The sequence below is a fragment of the Oculina patagonica genome, chromosome 8, assembly GCF_052425735.1.
Source record: "Oculina patagonica isolate OP01 chromosome 8, crgOcupat, whole genome shotgun sequence".
Classification (NCBI taxonomy): domain Eukaryota; kingdom Metazoa; phylum Cnidaria; class Anthozoa; order Scleractinia; family Oculinidae; genus Oculina; species Oculina patagonica.
Genome location: NC_135765.1, coordinates 30,138,175 through 30,161,515, shown reverse-complemented (window position 1 = coordinate 30,161,515; position 23,341 = coordinate 30,138,175). Strand labels below are relative to the sequence as shown.

The following is a 23,341-nucleotide window of genomic DNA, read 5'->3' as shown; positions in this document are numbered from 1 at the left end:
AGAAGTCTTCATCAACAACACAAATTTATTTTACAGTTTTGGGGCTGTTGTAAGGATCCACTTTCTGTGATAGGCTCGAGAAGCGCGCGATAGCCTGTGAACACAGATTTCCGCCAGTTGTGTCGTGTGAAACAACAGGTGGAAATCCCAAATCACAGGGATTCTTCACTTGCGAGGGCTGTCACGCAAAATTCACCGATATGTGTGACAACAGGAACATTACGGTATTTTAGTGTTGGCGTGACATTTCAGTGTGTTACGTCAGGCACGCTTGAGTAGTTTGAGTGCTGATCTCGTGACCAAGCCGATTTGCGGAAACTGATCTCTTGTTCAGACAACACCCTTTATAGTCTGCTTTCCAGTGCATGGGCGAACATGAACTTATGCTGCAGAAGATTCATGAATCGACTTTACCTACATAGAAGCATTTAATGAGATCACAGGTAAAGCAAGAACATTTACTGCGATTATTCAATTCGCGTGACCAGACGGAATTCACAGTAATCGACGTTGTTGATTGTAGATGTTCGTTTCACGAAGCTTCAGGACCGCATTTGTACGTTGATGATAGCCGCGAATCGTTTGCAAACATCAGAGTGAGTGCAGTTGGGTTCCATCAGAGACTTTTACCTTCAAGGTATTAAAGCGGGTTGCGTTTATTTAAATTTCATTCTGTTACGTCACACATTCCGCATGAGTGCTTCTGATCTCGTGACCACTGTGAAAACAACACCCTTTATAGTTTGCACCGAGAGCGTCTTTCCAGTGCATCGGCGAACATGAACTGATCTAGAAGATTTATGAATCGATTTTACCTACATAAAAGCATTTATCGAGGTCACAGGTAAAATGAGAACATTTACTGTGATTATTCAATTCGGGTGACAAGACGGAATTCACAGTAATTAACGTTGTTGATTGTAGATGTTCGTTTCATGCAGCACTCATGGACCACATTTTTACGTTGTCAATGGATGCGAATCGATTGCAAACATCAAAGTGAGTATAGTTAAGGACTTCCATCAGAGACTTTTACCTTCAAGGTAAGCGGGATGCGTTTATTAAAATTTATGAAACGTACGTAAGCAAGTTAAGCAAAGTTAAGCATATTTGTGCGACGAACGCAATCTGATCGGCATTGCTAAGCAAAGGAAGCAGGAGAAGTTAAATTATTTCCTAGATTGTTTCATTGTCAGTAGATTTTTCTTCGGTTAATATGTATCATGACCTTGCAGTCATTCATTACGAGCAGTTAAGTCCCGAATAGACATCGAGAAACGTAATCACACGAGTATATGTTAACCGAAAGCGAAAGTGAAATGTGAAATTTATCCTGTTTCGAAACTTGCTGTTCATGTCGGTAAAACATTGACAACCACTGAACAAAACTAGTCAGTGATCCTTTGGAGACAAGCATCAAAAAACAAGCACCAACGATTATCAGGAAACAGTTTGATCATTAAAATCGACACTAGGTGGATAGATGACAACGGCATGTAGTAATTACAGGAACACCGGAACACGGAAACACGGAATACCGGACCCTGGAACACCCGGAACATTGTGAAAAACCAGGAACACCCTGGAACACCTTCTAGAAAACCCGGAACACCTTCCAGAAAACTCGGAAAACCTTCTAGAATCTTAACATACTCCTAGAAAGCCTAGAACACACCTCCAGCAAGGCGTTGTTATCACCATGCTTACCATCGACTTATATTAACTAACGTTAATATTAATATTAATCGAGTACCAAAGTAATCCGTAAATAACACCAAAGATATTTTTTATCAGAGCTTGAGAAAATGAATTTGAAAGTTCACAGGGAAAATTCGTCCTTTGAGCGATTCAGTGGGTATATTATTGGAGCTTAGAAATTTGTTTTCGATGTTTGGTGTCGTTAGAAAAGATTTTTATTTAATACACAGTTAAAACAGTAGCAAGTTTGCAATAAGATGTAAAAAATGCTCAAAGGCCTGGCATAATTGTTTAATACCGCTTTCATAAACACAACTAACATGTTCTTGTAAATTTTTACATATTGTCAAACGCCATATCTTAGAAACACAAAGCTTTGTGAAAACAGAGCAATACAAAAACAGAGACGGCCAACTGGAGGTAATCGTGTGGGGAGTAAATAACGAATAACATCGTCACTGAAAGTGGTGTGGAAACTTAGGTAAAGGAACGTTTCAAGAAAAAAAAAACATTTCAAACGTGGTGAGCACAGATGAGAAACTCAACAATATAAATAAGAAACGCGAGCTAGATCGGCAGTGCCAGAAGAAAGGGGCTCAGAGCGGAAACGGGTCGCTTAGCTGTCCATAAACAAATCTCACTGGCATCGAAACCAAACTCTTGCTCGAGGTAGGTTTTTGGCATTCCGTGAGGGGCAGACCTCCAGGGATTAAAAGAGAGCGCGGAATAAACGAAGGCTCTTGTTTCTGAATACACGCCACGCGAAGATGGTAGTGTACATCCGTTTCCCGAGAGGGGGTGCAATCTGCGTTTTTGTTTCTTTTGTCTTACAGCAAGGCGCCCAAAAGTGTGACCACTTTTAATGTATTCACATTCTTTCGTGCAGATTTAATCCAATCAGAAGTCAACTGCAAGCTATCCACGGCTTTTGATTGGATTAAATCTGCACGAAAGAATGTGAATAAATTAAAAGTGGTCACACTTTTGGGCGCCTTGCTGTAAATTTAACAAAATGGAACAAAATGTTTCATTTTCGATAAGCAACCAGGCAAAACATAACTAGATTCCAGGCCTTGCCGGGCTATCTGAGCAAAAAGTTGCACGGTTCGGGTGTTTACACGAGTCCGTACGAAATATGGAACCGTGCCGGTCAAAAAGTTTACCTGCTTTTTTCAGGTCTCAAACTTGCACACTTAGGCCCCGTTTACACGGGTACGGATAAATTTTTGCACGGACAAAAACTTGCACGGTTCCACCTTGCGTTTACACGGGACCGGCGGAACTGGACGAATTTTTGAACGGCTAAGTGTGCAAGTTTGGGACCTGAAAAAAGCAGGTCTGCTTTTTTGAACGGCACGGTTCCATATTTCGTACGGACTCGTGTAAACAGCCGAACCGTGCAACTTTTTGCTCAGATAGCGCGGTAAAGGCCTGGAATCTAGTTATGTTTTGCCATGTTGCTTATCGAAAATGAAACATTTTGTTCCATTTTGTTAAATTTAAGACATAAGAAACAAAAAAGCAGATTGCAGATATGGGGAGACGAGCGGCAGCAGCATGCATCGCTATTTTGGCTGGATTAAGATTAGCTGGGCTTTTGCAGTACGCGTTGCTGCAAATGGCTATTGTTTCCGATCTTCAATTCTTCATCGATCGAGGCAACTAACACGTTTGATTTTCTTGGTGAGCATGTACAGCTTACGAAACAACCAACCGAGGAAAAAGTCACGGGCCAGAAAGCCAAAGCCAAAGTTTTTGTCTGCCGCCATGTTTGATTTGCCGCGTACTGCATCAGCTGCAACATGATTGGCTTAAAACATTAGCGATAACCAATCACAACAGAGACGTAAAAAAGCCATTTAAATGCCGCGACTGGTCTAAAATTTGCACGGATCCGTGTAAACACCACTGCAATCTGTAACAGAATTTGCACGGATCCATGTAAACAGGCGGTCCAGGAACAAAATTTGTCCGTGCAAAACTTTGTCCGCACCCGTGTAAACGGGGCCTTAGCCGTTCAAAAATTCGTCCAGTTCCACCGGTCCCGTGTAAACGCAAGATGGAACCGTGCAAGTTTTGTCCGTGCAAAAATTTGTCCGGACCCGTGTAAACGGGGCCTTAATAGAAGACTGGTAACTAAATCACTTCACAACACACACCCCCGTGCCAAAACTTCTTAGGGGCACCCACCCTTCAAATGGTATCAATGATTCACTGGAAATTTATTCAGTTAAAAATTACTTTGGAGTTGACATGCTTTTCAATATTTCTCAATGTAGTACTTAATCTCCTGGCAGGTCTTTTTTTACTGTTCATGATGTCAGCAATTGAGGAACAGCTAACTAGGACTTCAAGAAATTGTTAAAGAAATTTCCATCTTCTCAGGTATAAAGTTCTGCAACATTCTGTCAACGGAAGATTTTGAAATACATTTCAGAATAAATATTAACGCTATAAAAACATGACGTTTCGGCGACGACATGTCACCATTATCAAATGCAAATTTTACAAGGTGCAGAACGATATTTATAGAAAAGAAAGTGTGAAACTAAATTACAATAAATGAGGCGTGGAAAACAGAAAAATGTGCATAAGGGCCGAATCGCACTAGCGGACAAGTTTAAAATGTCATGACATTTCTGACAAAAACAAAATTGTCGCGACAAGTCAGAGACATCTTGAAGAGAACAAAAGGTGAAATTATTGGTACAATAGCTTTGCACGTGCCTCTGGCATCCCTGTACATTTCTCAGCACGGCCGTCTTGGGCAAACATCAAATATGCATTACCACGCGGTAAAAAATTCAAAACAATTCCCATTTAAAGTATGCGTGTTCTCATGCAGTATAATAATGAGTCGTCTCAAGATAACTTTTTCTTTTCTCATTCTTACATTAACCCGAAACACTTCACTTATAGATATGCTTTGCCTATCGCGGAAAGATTTTGCGGCTGAATTATGATAGTGGGAGCCACATCACTGTGCATACTATCCCAACAATTTTTGAGTGCGTGTTGTTTTTCGGTGCAATTTGGGCCAAACACAATAGCCAATCAACAACGTATTGTTATCTAGCATTACAAGGGGCATGGGAATGCGACATGTCATGATTTGTCCTGCCTTGAGGCAGGACATCGGCCCCTTTGATGATTTGTCCGTTTTGACAAAATTTGCCCTTGTCCAACAAGTCGATCGCACTTGTTTTTGCGAATGTTTGACAAAATGTATCGCGCGTGCAACGCGGACCAATCATAAGACAACTGCTTCTTTGTTTTCCTGAAATGTTGGACAAGTTCTAGGTCTCAAAAAACGCAATCGCACTTGTTTTCTGTAACAAGTGACGCGTTAATGATGAAATCTACCAATTGTTACAAAATTTGTCCGCTAGTGCGATTCGGCCCTAACTAAGTAAACAGTTTCGCTGGAATGGAGTCCTTTTGAGTGTTCAGGGATGGTTTCTTTTTCCTAATTAGGAGCATCTCGTAAATTAGGCACTCAAACTTTCCGCGGCATTTCTTTAGGATGGCAAATTGGCTGTGAAGGTCGATCGGCTTTTGATTGTGTTGTTCTTGAAGGTGTTTACCAATTACGGAGTATCTGTGCTCCTCGATGCGCAGGTGGAGGTGGCGGCTCGTGTAGCCAATATAATTCGCATCGCACGAATTACATTTATATTCACATACTACACTTTGTTGGTTCTGTACCTTGTAAAATTTGCATTTGATAATGGTGACATGTCGTCGCCGAAACGTCATGTTTTTATAGCGTTAATATTTATTCCAACATTCTGTCGTGTTCAAAATTATGTACATAATGTTAGAATCAAAGTATACTGTCGATTTTGTTAATTGTATGAGTTAACGCTACTTTTGATTATCTGTCTGCTTTGTGCAAACCAGTCGGAAAGACCATTTATTGGTGACCTGGAGGTTAACAGTAGAGCCTGTTTTGGCAATGTAAACCAGCCACTGGGAAAACAAATTACTGCCTATCTGTCCTCTCATTGGCTAAGAGCCAACAGTTAATTCTGGGAATCAGCGCAACCTACAGATTATTCTAATCTGCCAGCAGATTAGTGAATAATCTGTAGGTTGCGTGCGCAATGGATGATTTCCAAGAGCAATGTCAAGGTCACTGGTGATGAGTGGCATCTTGCACACAGCGAAGTAAAAATATTGCTCGTCGATTCGCTTCTTCGACTGAGCAAGAAATTAAAAAATTACTGGACGATAAAGATTTGGAAACCATAAGGAACTGTGCGAAGAAACTGTTTCCGGCAAGTGTTATCAGCCTCAGACTTTGCCTTTGGCTGCTAACACTTGCCTTGACCTTGATTATTCCTGACATCACAAAAACCTCATCAAATAATTCTTTAAAATGAAAGAGTGTGAGGAAGATAAGCCTGAAAGTTCTGTGGAAGTCGTGAGTAAGCGCAGAAGGTCCATGACACCCCAATGAATGGCAACCACCAGGCAACTTACAGCCCTAATAAATCATCACAAAATTGCATTCTGCGCTAAAAATGAAATAAGCTTTAAAACCCTGGGTGAATTATGAACTGGGCTCGTCCCTGAGGCACCTGGTTAGTTAGCTCTATAGAGATGCAAGCTTCCTGATGGGTACTTGGATGAAATAATTTTTGTCATCAATTAGACTTTCTAAAAGTTGTTCGCTTCTCGTTTCCGGTTTGGTGGTAGTAGATACCGGTGCTTCACGCTCTGTGTGCTCGACTTGTAGGCAAGTTTAGTCATCAATCAGTTCAGATACACAACACAAATCTTTGTTAAGCTTTATGAACAGTATGAATTTTTTTGGGTGGAATCTTGGATGTCTCGAGCAGAGAAAGAATTCAGGACATGCAGGAGTGATGAGAGATGGTTACAAATGTTAAATTGTGCTGATTATGCAAATTGTGAATTGACTTGGTATTTCATTTCAGACTGATACAAAATGCTATGCTGGATCTCAGTCATCTCAAGCAAAGTCTTGGTCAAGAAAGGTAGTAAGCAATAATTTATAACCTGATCTAACAAACATCGTATCATAACCTGATCTGACAGGGCTCCATGACTTTAGGTTACTGTTGAGTTCCATCTGTCTATCATTGCCAGAATTTACACCCCCCCCCCCCCACCACCCTCCCTCCCCCCAGGCAGGTTGGGGTGCCAGCATTAAATTCCAAGTGTCGTTTGACATAAATGCTAAGAGTTCAAATATAATGTAACAAGATGTACGTATGATGCACATGCAGATGAAAGCCACTGTACTTCCGTTTAAACCTTTTGCTTGGCGACTTTTTCATTGCTGTTGAATAAAATGTAAAAAACAGCTGATACTCTATATACTATTTACAAGGCTAAAAAAGTTCAAAGTTGTAAAATTAAAATGTTAAAACCAAACGTTTTCGGCTGTTTGCCATCATCAGGGTTAAAAAGACCGTCCGCACGCATGCATATATATCTTATGTAATTCCCGTTGGGAAAAGTTTTGACACATAAGAAATAACTTGTTTGTTCAAGCTGGGGCGGAATTGTTGGATCATTAGCCCCTCACCGATCCTACGCTTGTGGAATGTCTGTGCTGAGGAGAGAACACGCCAGGTGAAAGAATGTGATGGGTTTTCCCGCAGGTGTTTTGCAGGTTCAGAGGTGTGAGCAGGATTTAAATGTTCCGCAATTCGCACTTCTAAGTTTCTCACAGCCTCGCCAATGTAATCAACGCCACAAGAACAATCTCCTTTGTAAACAACTTTGGATCTTTGAGTGTTTTTGTCTTTGTTGTTAAAGAGGCTTTTGATGTGCCTTGTTTGCCACAGGATTATAAAGATGAAGTTGAAATTAGTGAACGTGTTGAGTTTTGCAATAAACGTTTTACTGAGTTGTTCGTTTTTTTCCGCAAAACGGGAGCTTGATGAAAACTTTCTTACGTTCTTCGAAGAGAAAATCCGGAATGACCTTGTCGTCTTGTGATGAGTCGGTTAGAAAATTGTTGATTGTATGCGAGATGAAACGTTTCGGGTAAAAAGAAATCGGTAGAGATGCATTTGGCTCTATGGAGTGCGCCAGTGATGCATTTCCTTTTCCACTTGGTAGGGACCTCAGATTTCCAATGTGTTGGTAATTTCCCCGGTTTCTTAAAGACGCTGCAATTGAACTTGGTGTAACTAAAGGCAGTATCAAGAAAGTGGTCGGGGTTTTCTTCGACAGTGAAAACAATGTTAGGGTGGTAGCGATTTAGGCGTTCAAGTAGAGCATCAGGCTCGCCCTTTTTCTTCTTAGAGAAACAATCATCAACATATCGATCATAGAATGGTGGGAAGAATGGTGGGTTGAAAGGTCGGACTTCTAGTTTGGCCATGAAAATGTTAGCAAGGACTGGAGATAGTGGGTAGCCCATGCCGCATCCATCAACTTGTAAATACAAGTAGATGGATGTGGCTTGGGCCTTTAGTTACACCAACAAGTTCAATTGCAGCGTCTTTAAGAAACCGGGGCCTTGTAAATAGTATATATTTTATTAAGCGAACATTATGGACAGCTGATACTCTGCTCCTAATATTACTTTGATTACAGTAACATTCCTGAACACCGTTAATCTCAATGTCTGGGGCTGAAAGGAAGAGTTCAAAGGATGGTAATGGCGACCCACCTGAGCTCGATATTAATCTTCCTAAGCTGCGCGACCTTCCAACAACTAAAAAATGCCCAAGTCTGCCTATAGACATTCTGTTGGTGACTGTTAAAGACTGTGAGTTCTTAAGTTGCTATGCACACTTACGAAACTCATTTAAATGGTATTTTGATGGTCTCGGTTACGTTTACTTTGGTAATGCGGTTGACGACCAAGATGCAGATGTGAAAGTTGCATTGTTGAGATGCAATGAAGGTTCCACTGGTCCTGGCAGTTCTTTGATTACCTTGAAAAATGCTGCCACTGTACTGGGACCCAAGGGAGCCATTTCTGTGGGATGTTGTAGTGGTCTAAATCAGGAGAAATCCAAACTGGGAGATGTGGTAGTTTCTGCAAAGTTAACAACATATGCCTCCAAGATTGTCATGGATGTTCAAGAACAATCTACTGGCACAAGGAGCCTTGTGAGCCGACGTTTTCTTCATCTAATCAGACATGTGGCTGACGGTTGGAACGCACCTTTGAAAATTCCTGAAGAACGAGAAGTAGACGTACACAGCCATGGCGAGTTTTTGAGTGGCCCAGAGAAGGTTAATGCCGATTGGCGACGAAAAGAGCTGGTTCATTCGCACCCCCAAGCGATGGCAATTGAAATGGAGGGAGAAGGTAACATTGGTTCATGTTTTATTTCTTAATAAATTTAGGGAACTGACGACTGCTACTTAAGAAAAGAAAAGAAAACGTGTACATATGTTTATATATACTTGTACATGTGGTCTAAGTGCCTGTTCATATGTGCCCGTAACCAGACTGGCTCGGAAGAATTTTGTTGTCAGTTCGTATGGGGAATTTCAGCCTGGTGAACCGCGATGAAATTCAAAACAATTTTAACCATAATGGCGCCACATATAGTTGTATTATTGGCAACTTTCGTAGCTTCGTCACTAAAAAAACTAATTCGCGTACTTCTGAAGTGGAAATACATACAAGGCAAAAGTATGCCATTTTGACCGCTCTGTTCTTAAAGCGAAGCTATTTTGTCAAAAAAAAAAGTTTCATCCACGTTACCCGGGCTGGAGTGTTCATATGAGAAAATGGACACCCTGGTTGCTAAGATCTCGGTTAAAGAAACTGAGATCTCGGTAACCGGACTGACACGCCTTCTCATATAAACACATGAAAATTTTTACAAAGGAAATAGGAGTGAAGCAAGATCGCGGTGACCGTCCAGCCCGGTCAGCTGGATTCATATGAAGAGGCCCTAAGGCAGAGTTTGAGATGGTTTTCGAGTTTCCCCAAGCTCACTCAAGTGTTTGCATCAGGCAATGCCTGTCTGCAGATGCTGACATTCTATATCTGCTTAGGAACAAAACAAGAGAGGATACCTCGAGACCTAGCTCCCTCTTTTCATTTCGTTTTGAAAGTAAGGCAAGAAGTTTACTCGAGTTCCCCCCCCCCCCCCAAAAAAAAAAAATCCCCTTCACCATCACCACTGGGCCCAACAGGGATGCCTACAATGTCCTCTCATCTTCTTCTTGGTAATTGACTGGATACTGAAAGTTCCAACACCAGGGATCCAGAGGACTTTCTTAGGAAGCTGGAAGGGCGTGAAAATCTCTCGTCAATAAGTGCATCCTCATCCAGAATATTTCTTTCTATTGCAGGTCTGTTTGCTGCTGCATTTGACGTTGGCATTGAATGGCTTATCGCTAAAGGTATTGCAGATTTTGCAGACGCCAATGAATCAGCAACTGCACCCTGGGAAACTTTTGCAAGTGTGATGGCAGCGTCTGTTGTTTTCAATTTTTTGAGTGATGCCAATGTTTTCAGAGAGTGGCCCCACTACCAAGGTGATCATAATTATATGAGAGAAAATTCTCAAGAAAGGGATCTTTGAGATTTACTTTTTGTGCTACTTCTGAACAGTTGCTGGTCCAGTTTTCAAAGCAGATGCTTAGAAAAGCCTTTTAACATCTAATTCTTTTCCACTGTGACCAACTACTAAAAGTAATAAACATTTGTAAGATCAAGGTGATAAGAAATGTGACAGTATTCGTCAACTAAGCTACAGGAATCATTAAAAATAATACAAGTAATTTTTAAAGCGGTAACGGTTCTATGACTTGGTGAGAGGACTGGGTAGGAAATTATCCACAAGGCAAAGGTCTGTGCAGAGCTATAGAGAGTCAAAAACCAAGCAATTTTGTCGGCCGGTATGATTGGCAGTTGTAAAAGGAGATTCAAACTACAATGAAACCTTCGTTTAACAGGCCCATAACCAGGATTTTGTATGGGGGTGGCGGTGCGCATGAGCGCCGCAGGCGCGAGAACGTAGGGGGGTAGGGGGTATCCTCCCCCGGGAAATTTTGAAAAATTATTTTATCTGAGACAGCATTCCGTGCGTTTTGAAGACAGTTCGCTAGGAAACAAGGCAGGTAAAAGTGAAGATAGCAACGACAATAATACTGGTACATTTTTAAATTCAAAACGTATTTTTAGAAACAGAACCTTGTAAACGTAATTTACAATTTATTTAGCTAACAATGACGGCACTAAAAGGAAGACAGGAAAAAGATAGGTATCTTTATTTCAGTGTCAAAACTGGGATTTGCTAAGAAGCATTTTCCGTCGCCAGAAGTTCTTCGCTCACAGCAAAATCACTTTCTTCTGTGCGTGGCATTTTACGGACAAAATTGTCTATGGATTGACATCGGTGGACACCTCCTATAAGAGGACACTTATTCATAGTCCCGGCCACAAACGAATACTACATTTTTAACTTCTCATAAGCGCGTCAGTTCGTGTACTGTTCTGACGCTTCTGATTTACAACAGAACAGGGAAATGTGCATTGATTGATTGAATTCAAGTGAAAGGCATGTTGCCTCATTACCTTCTCTCTCTGTTTTTCTCAAAGAGCTCCCTAAACAATGGAAGGACGAAAAAGGCAACATCCAGGATAAAATTGGAGAGGTGGAAGGTATGTATAAAAGCTACCTAAGCCAACAGACTTCAAAGATTCAAATGCTTAATTTTTGTCAAATATGAATGTCTGGCAAAGTAAAAGAGAGACATAACAAAAAAATAGTCAGGATACCTTTTTGCCAAATGCGGTCCAAACCTTGCAGTTCATTATTTTTCTTTTTGCTATTAGTTTTATCAAAATCTTAATATTTAGAGAGGCGACAGTTCCCCTTCAAACTTACTTCGTCTCTACTGAACAAGGGCATTCATTTCGTTCTTTATAATAGTGGACAGTAGAAGTGGCGCGAACTTTTCTTGGTTCCCCTTTTAGGAATGAAGGTTGCTTTCCATTAGCCAAATTTCCGAAAAGTTCGGTTGGAAAATAAATGGAACCGTCCAGCCCAGGCGGCAAATTTCCGGATCTCAGACCAGTTGGACCGGTCGGCCCAAAAGTTACCGTTCGATTTGGACACACCAGTTTGTTGCCCTGCTTCAGTTCAGTAGATTCTTACAGGTGGAAGAAATGCAAAATGAAAAGGACCCATCCGCTCTGTGGGCCTGGTTTAATCGGAAAATGTGGTTCCATCTTACAATAGTTGGTCTGAAAAATGGAAAAAAAAAATGGAAAATGAAAGCATCCTAAATCTTGATAACGTATTTGACAGTCATTTTCCGATCTTATCACAAGAATGCATAATCGTGTTACAGTTTCTGACGAGAGAAGTTTTAAAATTTGTACTGTACTCTATACTGAAGGGCTGAAAATCAAAAATCAGTAAACTATCAGTTATTAGCATGGCAAATTGAATATTCAATCGACCCCGATAACTCGAACCCAGAGTTCGAGTTATCAGGTCCTGAGTACTGTACCTATGACCGGACCTATGATAACCCTTCTAGAAATTAAATCTTGAAAAATGGTTTTAATCCTCAGGAAACATGAAAGACAAACTTGAGCAGGTGGAAAATCAAGTGAAAAGTGTGAGCGAAAAGATGGACAATTTGTTGGAAGCAAAAGAACCAAGCCAAGTTGAAGGTCAGTTTTTATAACGACTATGTTGTAAATAGGAGTATCGTAGTGACCTTAATTTCACTCCTTCCATCGGTCCGTCAGATCCGTCAGATTTGTTTCCCAAGGGAAATTTGCTGCTTTGGGTGATTAATACGTCACTCCAAGGAACTACGAGCGCGTGAACACTTGTGGTTTTGACGTGTGTATGTCACACCAATCAGATTTGGGCTTGTTTCACTGAAGCGCCAATCAAACTGCATTTCACTAACATCGAATGGTGTCTGCTATCTTCCCACTGCTTTGCTGCTGAATCAGTCAAATTCTTTGACTTTACATCAGTTGATCTGGGATGCTGAGGTGCTTTTACCGAGGGTTTAATCCCTGCAACCTTTCTTTTTGGTTCAGGCCAGTAGTAGTATGCTGTGTCTTTATTGTCAGGATCACCAGAGTCTAAATATTGCTGCTCATCTTTCTTAATCGCATTTTCGAGCACTTTGCTGATAGTAGTAGCAGCTGCAAATTCCGCTTCGCATAGCCTCACTCCTTCTGGTTCTTTCCTGGCATCTTTAACATGGTCAAGTTGTGCAATCCTCGCTTCCAACGCTGCTTGCTTTGCCTTGGCTTGGAGAACTTAGCTCTTGAGGAAGTGGTTGATGCACGTGAAGCGTTAGAGCCGCCCTTCGTTTTTGCACTTGATCTAGTAGACTTTCTTTTTTCACAAATTCGCTGACCAGCATCAATCATCCATTTCTGGACTGCTTTGCAAAGAATGCTTTATTTCTGAATGCATGTTGTCATACACTTGAGAGACAAGTATCTGTTCTTCCTCATTAAGAAGTTCTTGTGTCTCATCATGAAGATATTAGCTAAGTCTAGATACACTTTAAATCCGAGAGTAAATAAAATTTAAGTATGTAGCATGTATCGGCTTCTATCATTGTGGAAAAATCCTGAGGCTCACGCATCGCCATGTCATCCGGAGTTTAGGCGTGTTCATGTGCCGTGGTTTGGCCATCGTCGCTTGCAAGATCCCAAAGATCCAAAGCTAAATACAATACTTTACACACCCAAACCTCTGAAAGTCCAAAGGCAAAATTACATGTAATGTACATTAGGTCCTGGAAGCACTATTAACAGAAATAGCATTTTTCAGTTTGAAGACTTTTTTAGTTCCACACTTACAACAATGAATTGTTTCCCAACAGCTTTTCTTCGTCTTCATATAAACTGTGAGGCCATCGCAGAACCTGGTCCGCTGAGGGATTCTTCCGAGATGGCGAAAACATCACAGGCATCCCACGAGGTCCAGGCAAAGGCAGCAGAACCTAGCACGTCATGTCTGCCAGGGACAGCGTCCACATCTGGTTTGGGAAGCGTTAAGAATGCAGAAATACCATCTGCAGAAGGCGTTCTGCGTTCTATTGCATTCAAGTACTTCCAGACAGTTGACCCAAACAATCCGGAAGAGTTAAATGGTTTTCTACAGTATCTTAAAGAGGTTCGCAAAGTGCTGTTTGTAGATGCTCAACTGGGAAGTTTAATAATTACAGTGAAATGTACCTCTCTGAATATCCTTGAAGAACTGTGGGAAGATTATTGTTCGGGTTACCTGAATGAAATGGCACAAAGATTTCTTGTGACAAAGGACGTTTTAGAGGAGGTTGGCATCACAGAGGTAAAACTCTTGACGACCATTTTGGAGGAGGAGTATAGAACTTGTCGAGAGTTCTTCTTACAGAGTCAAGGTGAGTATAAGAGCTAAATTAACACAACGTCATAGCCAGGACGTTAAATTTTGTCACTTTAACCTTTCGACAATTTTTGAGGCTGCTGTCTTTAGGAAAGCTCCAGGATATTTTCTTTCCCAGAAGATTCTGTTCTTTAACAGCAAAATACTTTTTTATGCCGAATGAATCAATAAACTGCACTGGGCCGCGAACAAAATGCTGCTAGTGTACGCAGGATCGATGAAAGACCTATCAGCCAACAAATGAAAAACATGAAACGTGAAACTGCAAGGCTGATCGGACTGCGTAGAAAACTTAATGCGGCAGAGAAATTAATGATAGAGACCAATCCGAGAGTCAAAAATGCATAACTGTAGACAGCTGTTTCGGACTCTTTAGTCCCCGGGGGGGACTCCCACATGAAACGGACGGGGATGCTCGTCGGAAATTTTGAAAAGAACTCCAAAAGGAGACCAATCTGGGTGTGGCTCAAGCTTTTCTTGACCACTAAAAGATACCAAAAAACTAAGAATACAATTTATATTTGTATTTTTCTTCGTGTGTAACCCTAAACGAGACCATTATGGCTAAAAATATTGGCGTTTTGGGCGTTTTGCCCGGAACACCCTAAGCGAGACCAAAAATCCGAAATTTACACCTCTAAGCGAGACGACGAGCATCTCCGTCACTTTCATATGCGAGTCCCCCCCCCCCCACCCCCCCGGGATTTAGTCCTTGTCAGTACAGTATAACGCCACAGAGAACAGCTGCACAATTCCGGGTAACTGTTAAAAAGTATATAAACAGCAATGGATTTCATGGTCTACGTTACCCAAATTTATTGCTATATACCACATAGTTTATTCTTTTTCCGTAACAAAATCATCACATAACGAAACGAAATGGCACATGCATGTTGTGCCAAAGGAGCTCAAGTCGGCAACACAACACTACAACAACAACACTACTACGCTGGTGATCAGCGTAGTAGATTAGATTAATGTAAACGGAAAACATTTTATACGGCGTTTTCAAATTTCTCCGTTTTCAATTTTATCCAGATTAATGTGGACAGGGCCTAAGGGCAACACAAGGACTAGTGGTGATTAATTATTACTCAAACTACGAGAAATTTAATGCTTTTCTAATTTGATATAACTATGAATAGTGATGACAGCTAAGACAGCTAAGACAGCTCGTACCAGTACATTTATTTACCATTGCACTTGAACAAAAGCTAATGTAAAATTGTTACCCTCAGACAAACTCAGAAACGACCTTGAACAGATGAAAAGTGAGATAGGAAACATGAGCGAGAAATTGGACACTTTGGTGGGACAAAGAGAAGAAACCAAGGATAAAGGTCAGTTCTAAATGGAAATTGGAAATAGTTTTGGCATAGTACAAAACAGATTTAGCGAAAGAACAATTTTTGCAAAGGTGAAAAAGTACTGATTTCGTGTAGTCTATTGTATGCTCAGCTTTGAGTTTATTAAATCTGCATTGAAAGTATCACGGTGCATTGAAAGTATCATTTCAGCAGGAATTATATTTTTCCATGTATTGCCTGGATGAAGGCACGATGGCCTAATGGATAGCGCGCCGGACTCCAGATCGGACGGCCCGGGTTCGAGCCCTGGCCAGGGCACTGCGTTGTGTTCTTAGGCAAGACTCTTTACTCTCATAGTGCCTCTCTCCGCCCAGGTGTATAAATGGGTCCCAGCAAATTTTCTGCTGGAGGGTAACCCTGCCATGGACTAGCATCATATCCAGGGGGGAGTAGAAATACTCCTAGCCGCTTAACGGTTTACAGACAGGGCCGTAACCAGACCTCTGCCATAGAGGAGGCAAGATCTTGCTAGTGGGTTCTGGGGGCATGCCCTTCAGAAAAGTTTGAAATCTAGAAGCTATGAATCTCTTTCAGAGACATTTTTCATGAGGTATTCTTTGGCAAAAATCAATCTTGTTCAACTGGGGATAATTGTTTACCCAACCAAACGTGTTTTGTTTTTAATTTTGGGTAAAAATTAAGACGAAGCAAGTGCCTCGTCTTGCCTCTTGCTAGTTACGGCCCTGTTACAGAAACGGGGACAAGCTCCGGGCTGATATGATAAGCCACTTCTCGAAGCCTCAGTAAGAAGTTGAATATTCAAATGACATCACGAGAAGAAACGAAGGAGGAAGGTATAAATTTAATTACGCCAATTAAGCGAGTTCAGTAGTGCACCTACGACAAAGGCTATCTATGAACAGAAGTGAAATAAAAATTATAATGATTCAGATCAGCGCGAAACCATTTTATTTACCTTGATATTAATATATTGAAGTAGAAACACTCCTTTTTTTCGAAACTCCCGATTTCTCGAACCAATTTTCGTTATCCTTGGATAGTCATCATTGTTCCTTTTCACCCCCTTGGGAGCAAAGGGCGTCCACCAGCTTCCTCCAGCGTACACGGTTCTTTACTAATGCTTTAGCTCTTTCCCAGCCTACACCTTCCAACTCCTGCAGCACGGATCGCTACCAATTGTTCTTTGGTCGTCCAACTTTCCTCATTCCCTGTGGGTGGTAGTGCAAGGCTTGTCTTGTCACATTGTTACATTCCAATCCAGCGCCATTTCCTTCGCTTAACTGATGGTACAGTGGATTCCATGTTGGTCATTCTTAGCAGCTCTTCATTGCTAATTACATTCGGCCACCGGACTCCCAAGATGTATCTGAGACATTTGTTGACAAAAACTTGCAGTTTATTGTGAAGGGCCTTAGTTGAACGCCAGGTCTCACAACCATATAGAAGAACGGACTTGACATTGGTGGAAAATGTCCTGAGTTTGGTGTTTAGAGAGAGCTGCCTTGAGAGCCAAACTGGTTGTAAGGCCCTAAATGCATAATTGGCCTTGCCGATCCTAACACTAATATCCTTATCCGTTCCACCATCTATGCTGATGACACTGCCCAGATAACAAAACTCCTCTACTGATTCAATATCTTCACCTCCGAGCGAGATAGGACTGTTATCCTTGAATAGTACTTCTCTGTAATTTTACACCTGAATTCACGTACCTCCCGATTTCACGAAGCAACATGGCCTAATATGTCTCCAAGCCCTTATTATATGTGTCAGGTCTTGACTACGAGCAGTCCCCTCTCCTCCACACCCACCCCCTCATCCTTTTCCTCATTTCTAAAGCACGAGAAGAAAATTACCAATTATGCAAATCAGCGCTTCTCGATTCTTCCCGCATTATGCTTTCTTGTCGCGTCAAAGAAAAACTTGAAAAAAGTAGAGACTTCTCGTGGTCAGCTACAACTATAACTTACAACCTGCATTTTAGCTGAACAACACCTTTACTCCTCCTTCAATGTTTATATGGAAAACTTGTTACAAAATTAAGTGTTTTTTTATGCAGAATTGAAAGGGAAGCACCGGGAACAAACATGGTTACATGTATTCTGACCAGGAAAGGATGCTAAATGTTGTGACGCAAAGTATAATATAAACATAATGGATTATTGCATGTAAAGAAAATTTAGGACTTTTGTTGTTCGTTACATAAAGGTGTAAATTAAAAGAGGCCATTAAATGAGTACACGTTTATTCGCAGAAAACACCAGGGACAACAAACTTGAGCAGATGAAGGATGAAATTGGAAAGATGAATGAAAAGTTGGACTCTTTAATGAACCAACTACCTCCTGTAAAAAAGCAACCCCGGATTGAAGGTATGATCTGCTGCTATTTTTTGGGTGAATGTAGCCAAATGTTGCATTAAAAAATTTGGAGAAAATCATAGTTCGTGTGTTAGCATATTGAAAAACTGACTACAATCTTAGACAAAAGTTGTTGACACATTGACTTCGTTCGGCAGTTTTTATGGCAAGTTTTCCACTAGATTTTAAATTTCATGACTGTCTGCTAAAATACCCCCCAAAGGTCTCCCAAAAACAAACTACAACATTGATAGGGGTAGGGGGGTGGAAAAGTGGGCGAAAGGGAAAAAATAGACCAAATAACAATCAAACAGGGCCTACATTACTGTGTCAACACTTTTGTCAATGATTGTAGTTTTGTCTCGAGTTTTGTCTTGCATCCATTTTGCCTAGGCATCGATAAGGCGGCATTTTTTCCGCACCTTACAGATTTCACCCTGTAAAACCCTTTGGAGCCACCTAAGGGTAAAGGTTCATCTAGAAAAGGGCTTGAGATGCAGACAATATTTTTAACATTAAAAAGGTTCTTTCTGTTATTCCTGATTTACTTTTTTCTTTTTTTTGTCCAGTTGTCTTATGTTAAGAAATGTCCGGTTATCAGGCCGTCTAAATTTATAACTTTGGATAGGAATTGAAGTGGCTTTTATCTATTTACTTCTAGATTGTTTTGATCCAACCAAGATTATTGATGTAATTCGTCAACTCTACAAAGTCCGCGAGGGATGGCTTGCTCCGTTTCCATGGTGTGAAGAGTTTCACTTTCATCTAGATGATATTTTCACCAGACTCAAAGTGGTCAGCAGGAAGAAAACGAGAGGAACAGCGACAACCGACACTGTTAACATGTCTGGGATCTTTGAACCACATGAAGAATGTCCACAACCAAGAACAGTGTTAATTGAAGGAAAACCTGGTATGGGAAAGACAACGTACTGCAAAAAGCTTGTATACGACTGGGCTACAGGAAAACAAGAAGCAGAAGATTGCTTTCCAGGGTTCGAAACAGTGTTGTTGCTGAGGTGTCGTGATATGAAATCTGACCTATGGGAGGCCATTGATGACCAACTTCTGCCTCGCAATGTTAAAGAAGACGTTAGAGAAAGATTCTTTGACTTCATACGCCACAAACAGTCTAACGTACTGCTGATACTTGATGGATTAGACGAGGTTCCAGCAAATAAACTGCCAATGTTTTCAGAAATCATTCAGGGCAGAGTACTTCCAAAATGTCAGTTGGTCGCTACAGCACGGCACGAAGCTGGAATGAAGGTACGAATACACTGTGACACCCTGCTCGAGATCGAAGGATTTACCGAAGAAGATGCACGGAAGTTTATTGCCAAGTACTTTAAAACCATGGAGGATTTGGCCAAAAAGCTCTCGTCCAAGTTGGAAAATGATAAAAACCTAAAAGAAATGTCAGCAAACCCTCTTAATACTGCACTTCTTTGTCTCGTTTGCGAAGAATTTCAGGGAGTTTTTCCAGAAAGTAGAGCTGAACTGTACATGGAAATAGCACTGTGTGTCTTAAGACGGTACATACAGAAGAAAGGATTATCAGAAAACAACGAGGATCTCATTGACGCTTTCAAAACTCAGTTGAAACACCTTGGCCGGATAGCTTTGAAGGGTCTGCATGAAGGCAACTTGGACTTTGAGGAAAGTGAGCTTGGAAGCCATTCAGCTGACTTACCTGGATTCGGATTTCTGTCAGTTCAGCCAGGAGGCAGCAAACTAAGACCGCGCCGACGTTACAGCTTTCTACACAAAAGTTTCCAAGAATTCTTTGCAGCATTTTATCTGTGTTGTCAGCTTCTCGACAAAGAAATCAGTGCTGACAGCCTAGCTTCTGACAGAAGATACTTAAATGAGCTGAAAGAGGTGCTTAAATTCACATGTGGCATGACAGCGGCACGTTGCGAAGAAACAACAGAAGCTCTTGTCAAGAGTTTAACGACACAAGTAAACTATGAAGATGACGATGATTGGTTTGTTTTGTTGGAGTGCATTAACGAATGTAAAAAAAACCAAAACAGTTTTCACTTAAAATTGGCACGTGCGTTTGGGTCATTTCTAACACTTCAAACTCTTACTGCCGGCGTATCATTAAGTGAGGCTGACGTTGTTGTTCTAGCTGAAGCACTTAAAGTTAATGCAACTGTGACATCGTTGGATTTATCTTTCAATAACGTAAGTGACCAGGGCGCTGCTAGCCTAGCAGAAGCTCTTAAAGGGAATATAACTTTGACACGGTTGGATTTGTCTGATAATAACATTTATGACGACGGCGCTGCTGATCTAGCGGAAGCTCTCAAAGCGAATACAAATCTGACTCGGTTGGATTTGACTGACAATCGGATTGGTGACCATGGTGCCACTTGTCTAGCAGAAGCACTTAAATTGAATACAGCTCTGACGGGGCTGGATTTGTCTAACAAGACAAGGTTTGAGTTGGCTGATAACAGGATTGGTGACCATGGTGCTACTTGTTTAGCTGAAGCACTTAAATTGAATACAAGTCTGACATGGTTGGATTTGGCTGACAATCTGATTGGTGACCATGGTGCCACTTGTCTAGCTGAAGCACTTAAATTGAATACAAGTCTGACAAGTTTGGATCTGTCTGTCAACCACATAGGTGAAGCGGCAATTAGTGAACTCCGCCGCTTGGAACATGACAATCGTCTTTTCTCCCTTGAACAGCAATCTCGCTTTCAGTTTGACTCACACATTGAGTTTGACTAAGACATTGAGTTAGACTCTTACTCTGACTATGCCGAACATGACAATCGTCTTTTCTCCCTTGAACAGCAATCTCGCTTTCAGTTTGACTCACACATTGAGTTTGACTAAGACATTGAGTTAGACTCTTACTCTGACTATGCCGACTCGCGTTCGGACTCGGACTCGGACTCTGAGTAGAGCAACGGGGACTTTGATTCACGGTTATTCCATCGAAATAGAACTGAAAATTGATTTTCGTTTAAACTTTGACTATTGGTTGTTCATCTAAAGGGAATTTTTTTTTGGAAATAAAAAAGAGGAGTCTCGGTATTCGCTTAGGAGAAGGAAGACCTTGAATATACCCCATAGTTTCTTACAAAGTCAGCTTTTGAAAACATTATTATTTGAACCATCCACTTCACGTTTAATTTCTTGAGAGCAGAAAAAATATAGGCAGAAAGCAAAACGCAAAATATAACTATAGATGTACCACATCTACTACAAGGAACAATTTCATAAATGTTTCGTGAATAAGGCACGCAGTTTCAATCGACACGGATCTCGATGTCACAATTATATTAACACGAGTACTGGGTTAGCCACATTTCCGTTGATTATATTTACTTTTTTACAATAGAAATTTGTTTATATTCATTTTATAGAAAGAAGGTTATTGCTAGACTCAGAAAAATAGAAAAACAATGATAGGTCCTGGTACTCGTTCACGAGAAAACGACGGTTTACCTCTCTTGCGAGTCAAGCAATACAATATTTGCCATGTGGAGTTTCCAAATTCATTTGTTAACCTTTTCTGTCTATTTTAAGCTTTTCTTTTTTTGTGTGTAAAACCAACACCGTGATTTTGGAATTAAGATAAGAAACATTGAGCTACTTGTTTTCTTTCTAACCACTAGGAAGTCCAAGAAAAGCATTTTTTTCGTTTAAACACCTCAAAATTTAGTCTTTATCCACCTAGTCAAGCACGCTTGACAAACGGACTAGGATCTATGTTTGTCTATTCTCATAAAGTTCACAGCTACGTCATTGCGCTCCCGAGATGGCGTAGAGCGAAGCCGGGCTATGATTTTTGTTAGATTATAAGACATAGAGACGGGGATTTTTATAAACTTTTTTTACGCGCGAAAAATGGCGCGAATAGTTCTATGCGTTCTACTCACGTACACCTTTCAGTCATGTAGAACTCTAATAATGAGGAGCTTTTTATAGAAGAACGATTACCTGGGAGAGGCTCAGCTATTTTATTATTTCTGATAACGTTCTCCTTATTTAAAGAATACGATATTCATGGAGATGACAGAAAATGACATAGCGCGTGATGAGTTCTTCCCGTAGCTCAAACGTTAGACCATCCCACCAGTGACTGGGAAGTCATGGGTTCAATTCAGATTTTTTCCTTTGTTCCACACTCGTGACAACAGAAACTTAATCTTTCTGAAGAATAATTTGTATGCTGAAGAGGGCCAGTTATTGTACAGAAATTGCTTCGATTAATATTTGTTATTGTTTTCAGTGAAAACAACTTGTAGATTTTTATCAATTTGTGATACGTTTTACTTACTTCAAGGTTTTATAACTAATGTAAATAAGCTGTAAATAAATGTTTTTCTATTGGGTACCATTTTTGTGTCACATTTTCATCTTTTCTTTATTACCCATTTGATTCATTGTAATTTCCTCCTGTGGTCTTCTCTTCTACAAGTTTTCCATTAATACAGGTTCCAGTTTTGGCGAGTGGCGTAACATACACTTCATTGCCTTCTATTCAAAGTTTTTAGTAACAGAAGGAAATTACAATGAATAATAAACCATTATTATTATCATTATTATTATTATTATTATTATTATTATTATTATTATTGTTGTTATTATTATTATTTTTTTTATTATTATTATTTTACTAAGAAGGAGTGGTATTTCTCGACAAAAAATCCCATCTTGCATACTTTGTGATAGCGAGGCTTTAATGTTTCGCCATTCCTGATTTAAATAAAGGGGAAGTGAAAAGAGAAAGGAGTCGACTTGTGTTATGTATTGTTATGAGTGATACGCAAGTTCAAGTACAAGCCGGTGGAAGTAATAAAGATGTCACGATTACAAGAATTGTATGCTCAAACTTGCTGCCACTGAATACCGCATTCACTCGAATAAGCGCCGCGGCGCTTATTAAAATTTTTGCGCCTCAAGTGCGGCGCTTATTTGAAGGCGGCACTTGGTAGAGGGCGGCGCTTATTTAAAATTTGGACGCCACAAATAATCTTATATTTACAGTAATTGAAAAAAGGGTCTTTTGATTGTCAGTATTCGTCTCTTGCTGACATGATGAGAGAGGTGGCGCTAGCTATCCTCGCAAAGTTCGCGGCCTTCACCACACAGAACTACGTATTGTAAGAATGTTGGATAGAAAAACTAATGGGCGAGCGGTGAAACAATCACTTTGAGCATCGAAGTTCTCCAAGTTTGTTTTAGAGTTGCTTTGTAGTGCTGGTTTTAGTTAAACGGAATTCCTCGAATAAGCGCTGCATTTGGGGGCTGCGCTTATTCGATTAAATACGGTAGTGGGGTTTTCGGCGCTGGCTTAATTACTTTGAGGGATCAATCGGCTCCAAAACGCCTTAGGGTTGTTAAGTGTCCCGTGGCTCTGACAATGACATCTTGCTGGCTAAACTAAACGAAACCCGGTGGGGACGAAACGAAAAGGACGGGTATGTTCGTCGGAAAATTTGAATCAAACTCCTTAGGGATATCTGGGCGTTAGCGTTTTCATTTTAACCCCGAATGATACCAGTTTTAAACACGGGGAAGTGACGGGGTTAAATTTTTTCGCGTGCAACCCTTGTTGTTGAAGAAGAGATTTC

General features: G+C 40.7%; 1 protein-coding gene across 5 annotated transcripts; it reads left to right on the top strand.

Annotated features, from left to right (window-relative positions):
- Positions 1–204: 204 nt before the first annotated feature.
- LOC144664460 (uncharacterized) lies at positions 205–22,045 on the top strand. 5 transcript variants are annotated; one of them, XM_078525583.1, is made up of 13 exons: positions 205–443; positions 524–637; positions 942–1,043; positions 3,996–4,083; positions 6,639–6,698; positions 8,272–8,995; positions 9,994–10,179; positions 11,246–11,308; positions 12,227–12,328; positions 13,510–14,049; positions 15,293–15,394; positions 17,637–17,753; positions 18,403–22,045. In XM_078525583.1, the coding sequence occupies exons 6-13, from the start codon at positions 8,299–8,301 to the stop codon at positions 20,484–20,486; spliced, it is 3,891 nt and encodes a 1,296-aa protein (XP_078381709.1). In that variant the 5' UTR covers positions 205–443; positions 524–637; positions 942–1,043; positions 3,996–4,083; positions 6,639–6,698; positions 8,272–8,298; the 3' UTR covers positions 20,487–22,045. The 5 variants fall into 5 exon arrangements, with proteins under 5 accessions (XP_078381709.1, XP_078381712.1, XP_078381708.1 ...); XM_078525586.1 differs by lacking the exons at positions 205–443; positions 524–637 and adding an exon at positions 722–844 and having other exon boundaries at positions 925–999; XM_078525582.1 differs by lacking the exons at positions 205–443; positions 524–637 and adding an exon at positions 722–844 and having other exon boundaries at positions 925–1,043.
- The last annotated feature ends 1,296 nt before the right edge of the window (positions 22,046–23,341 follow it).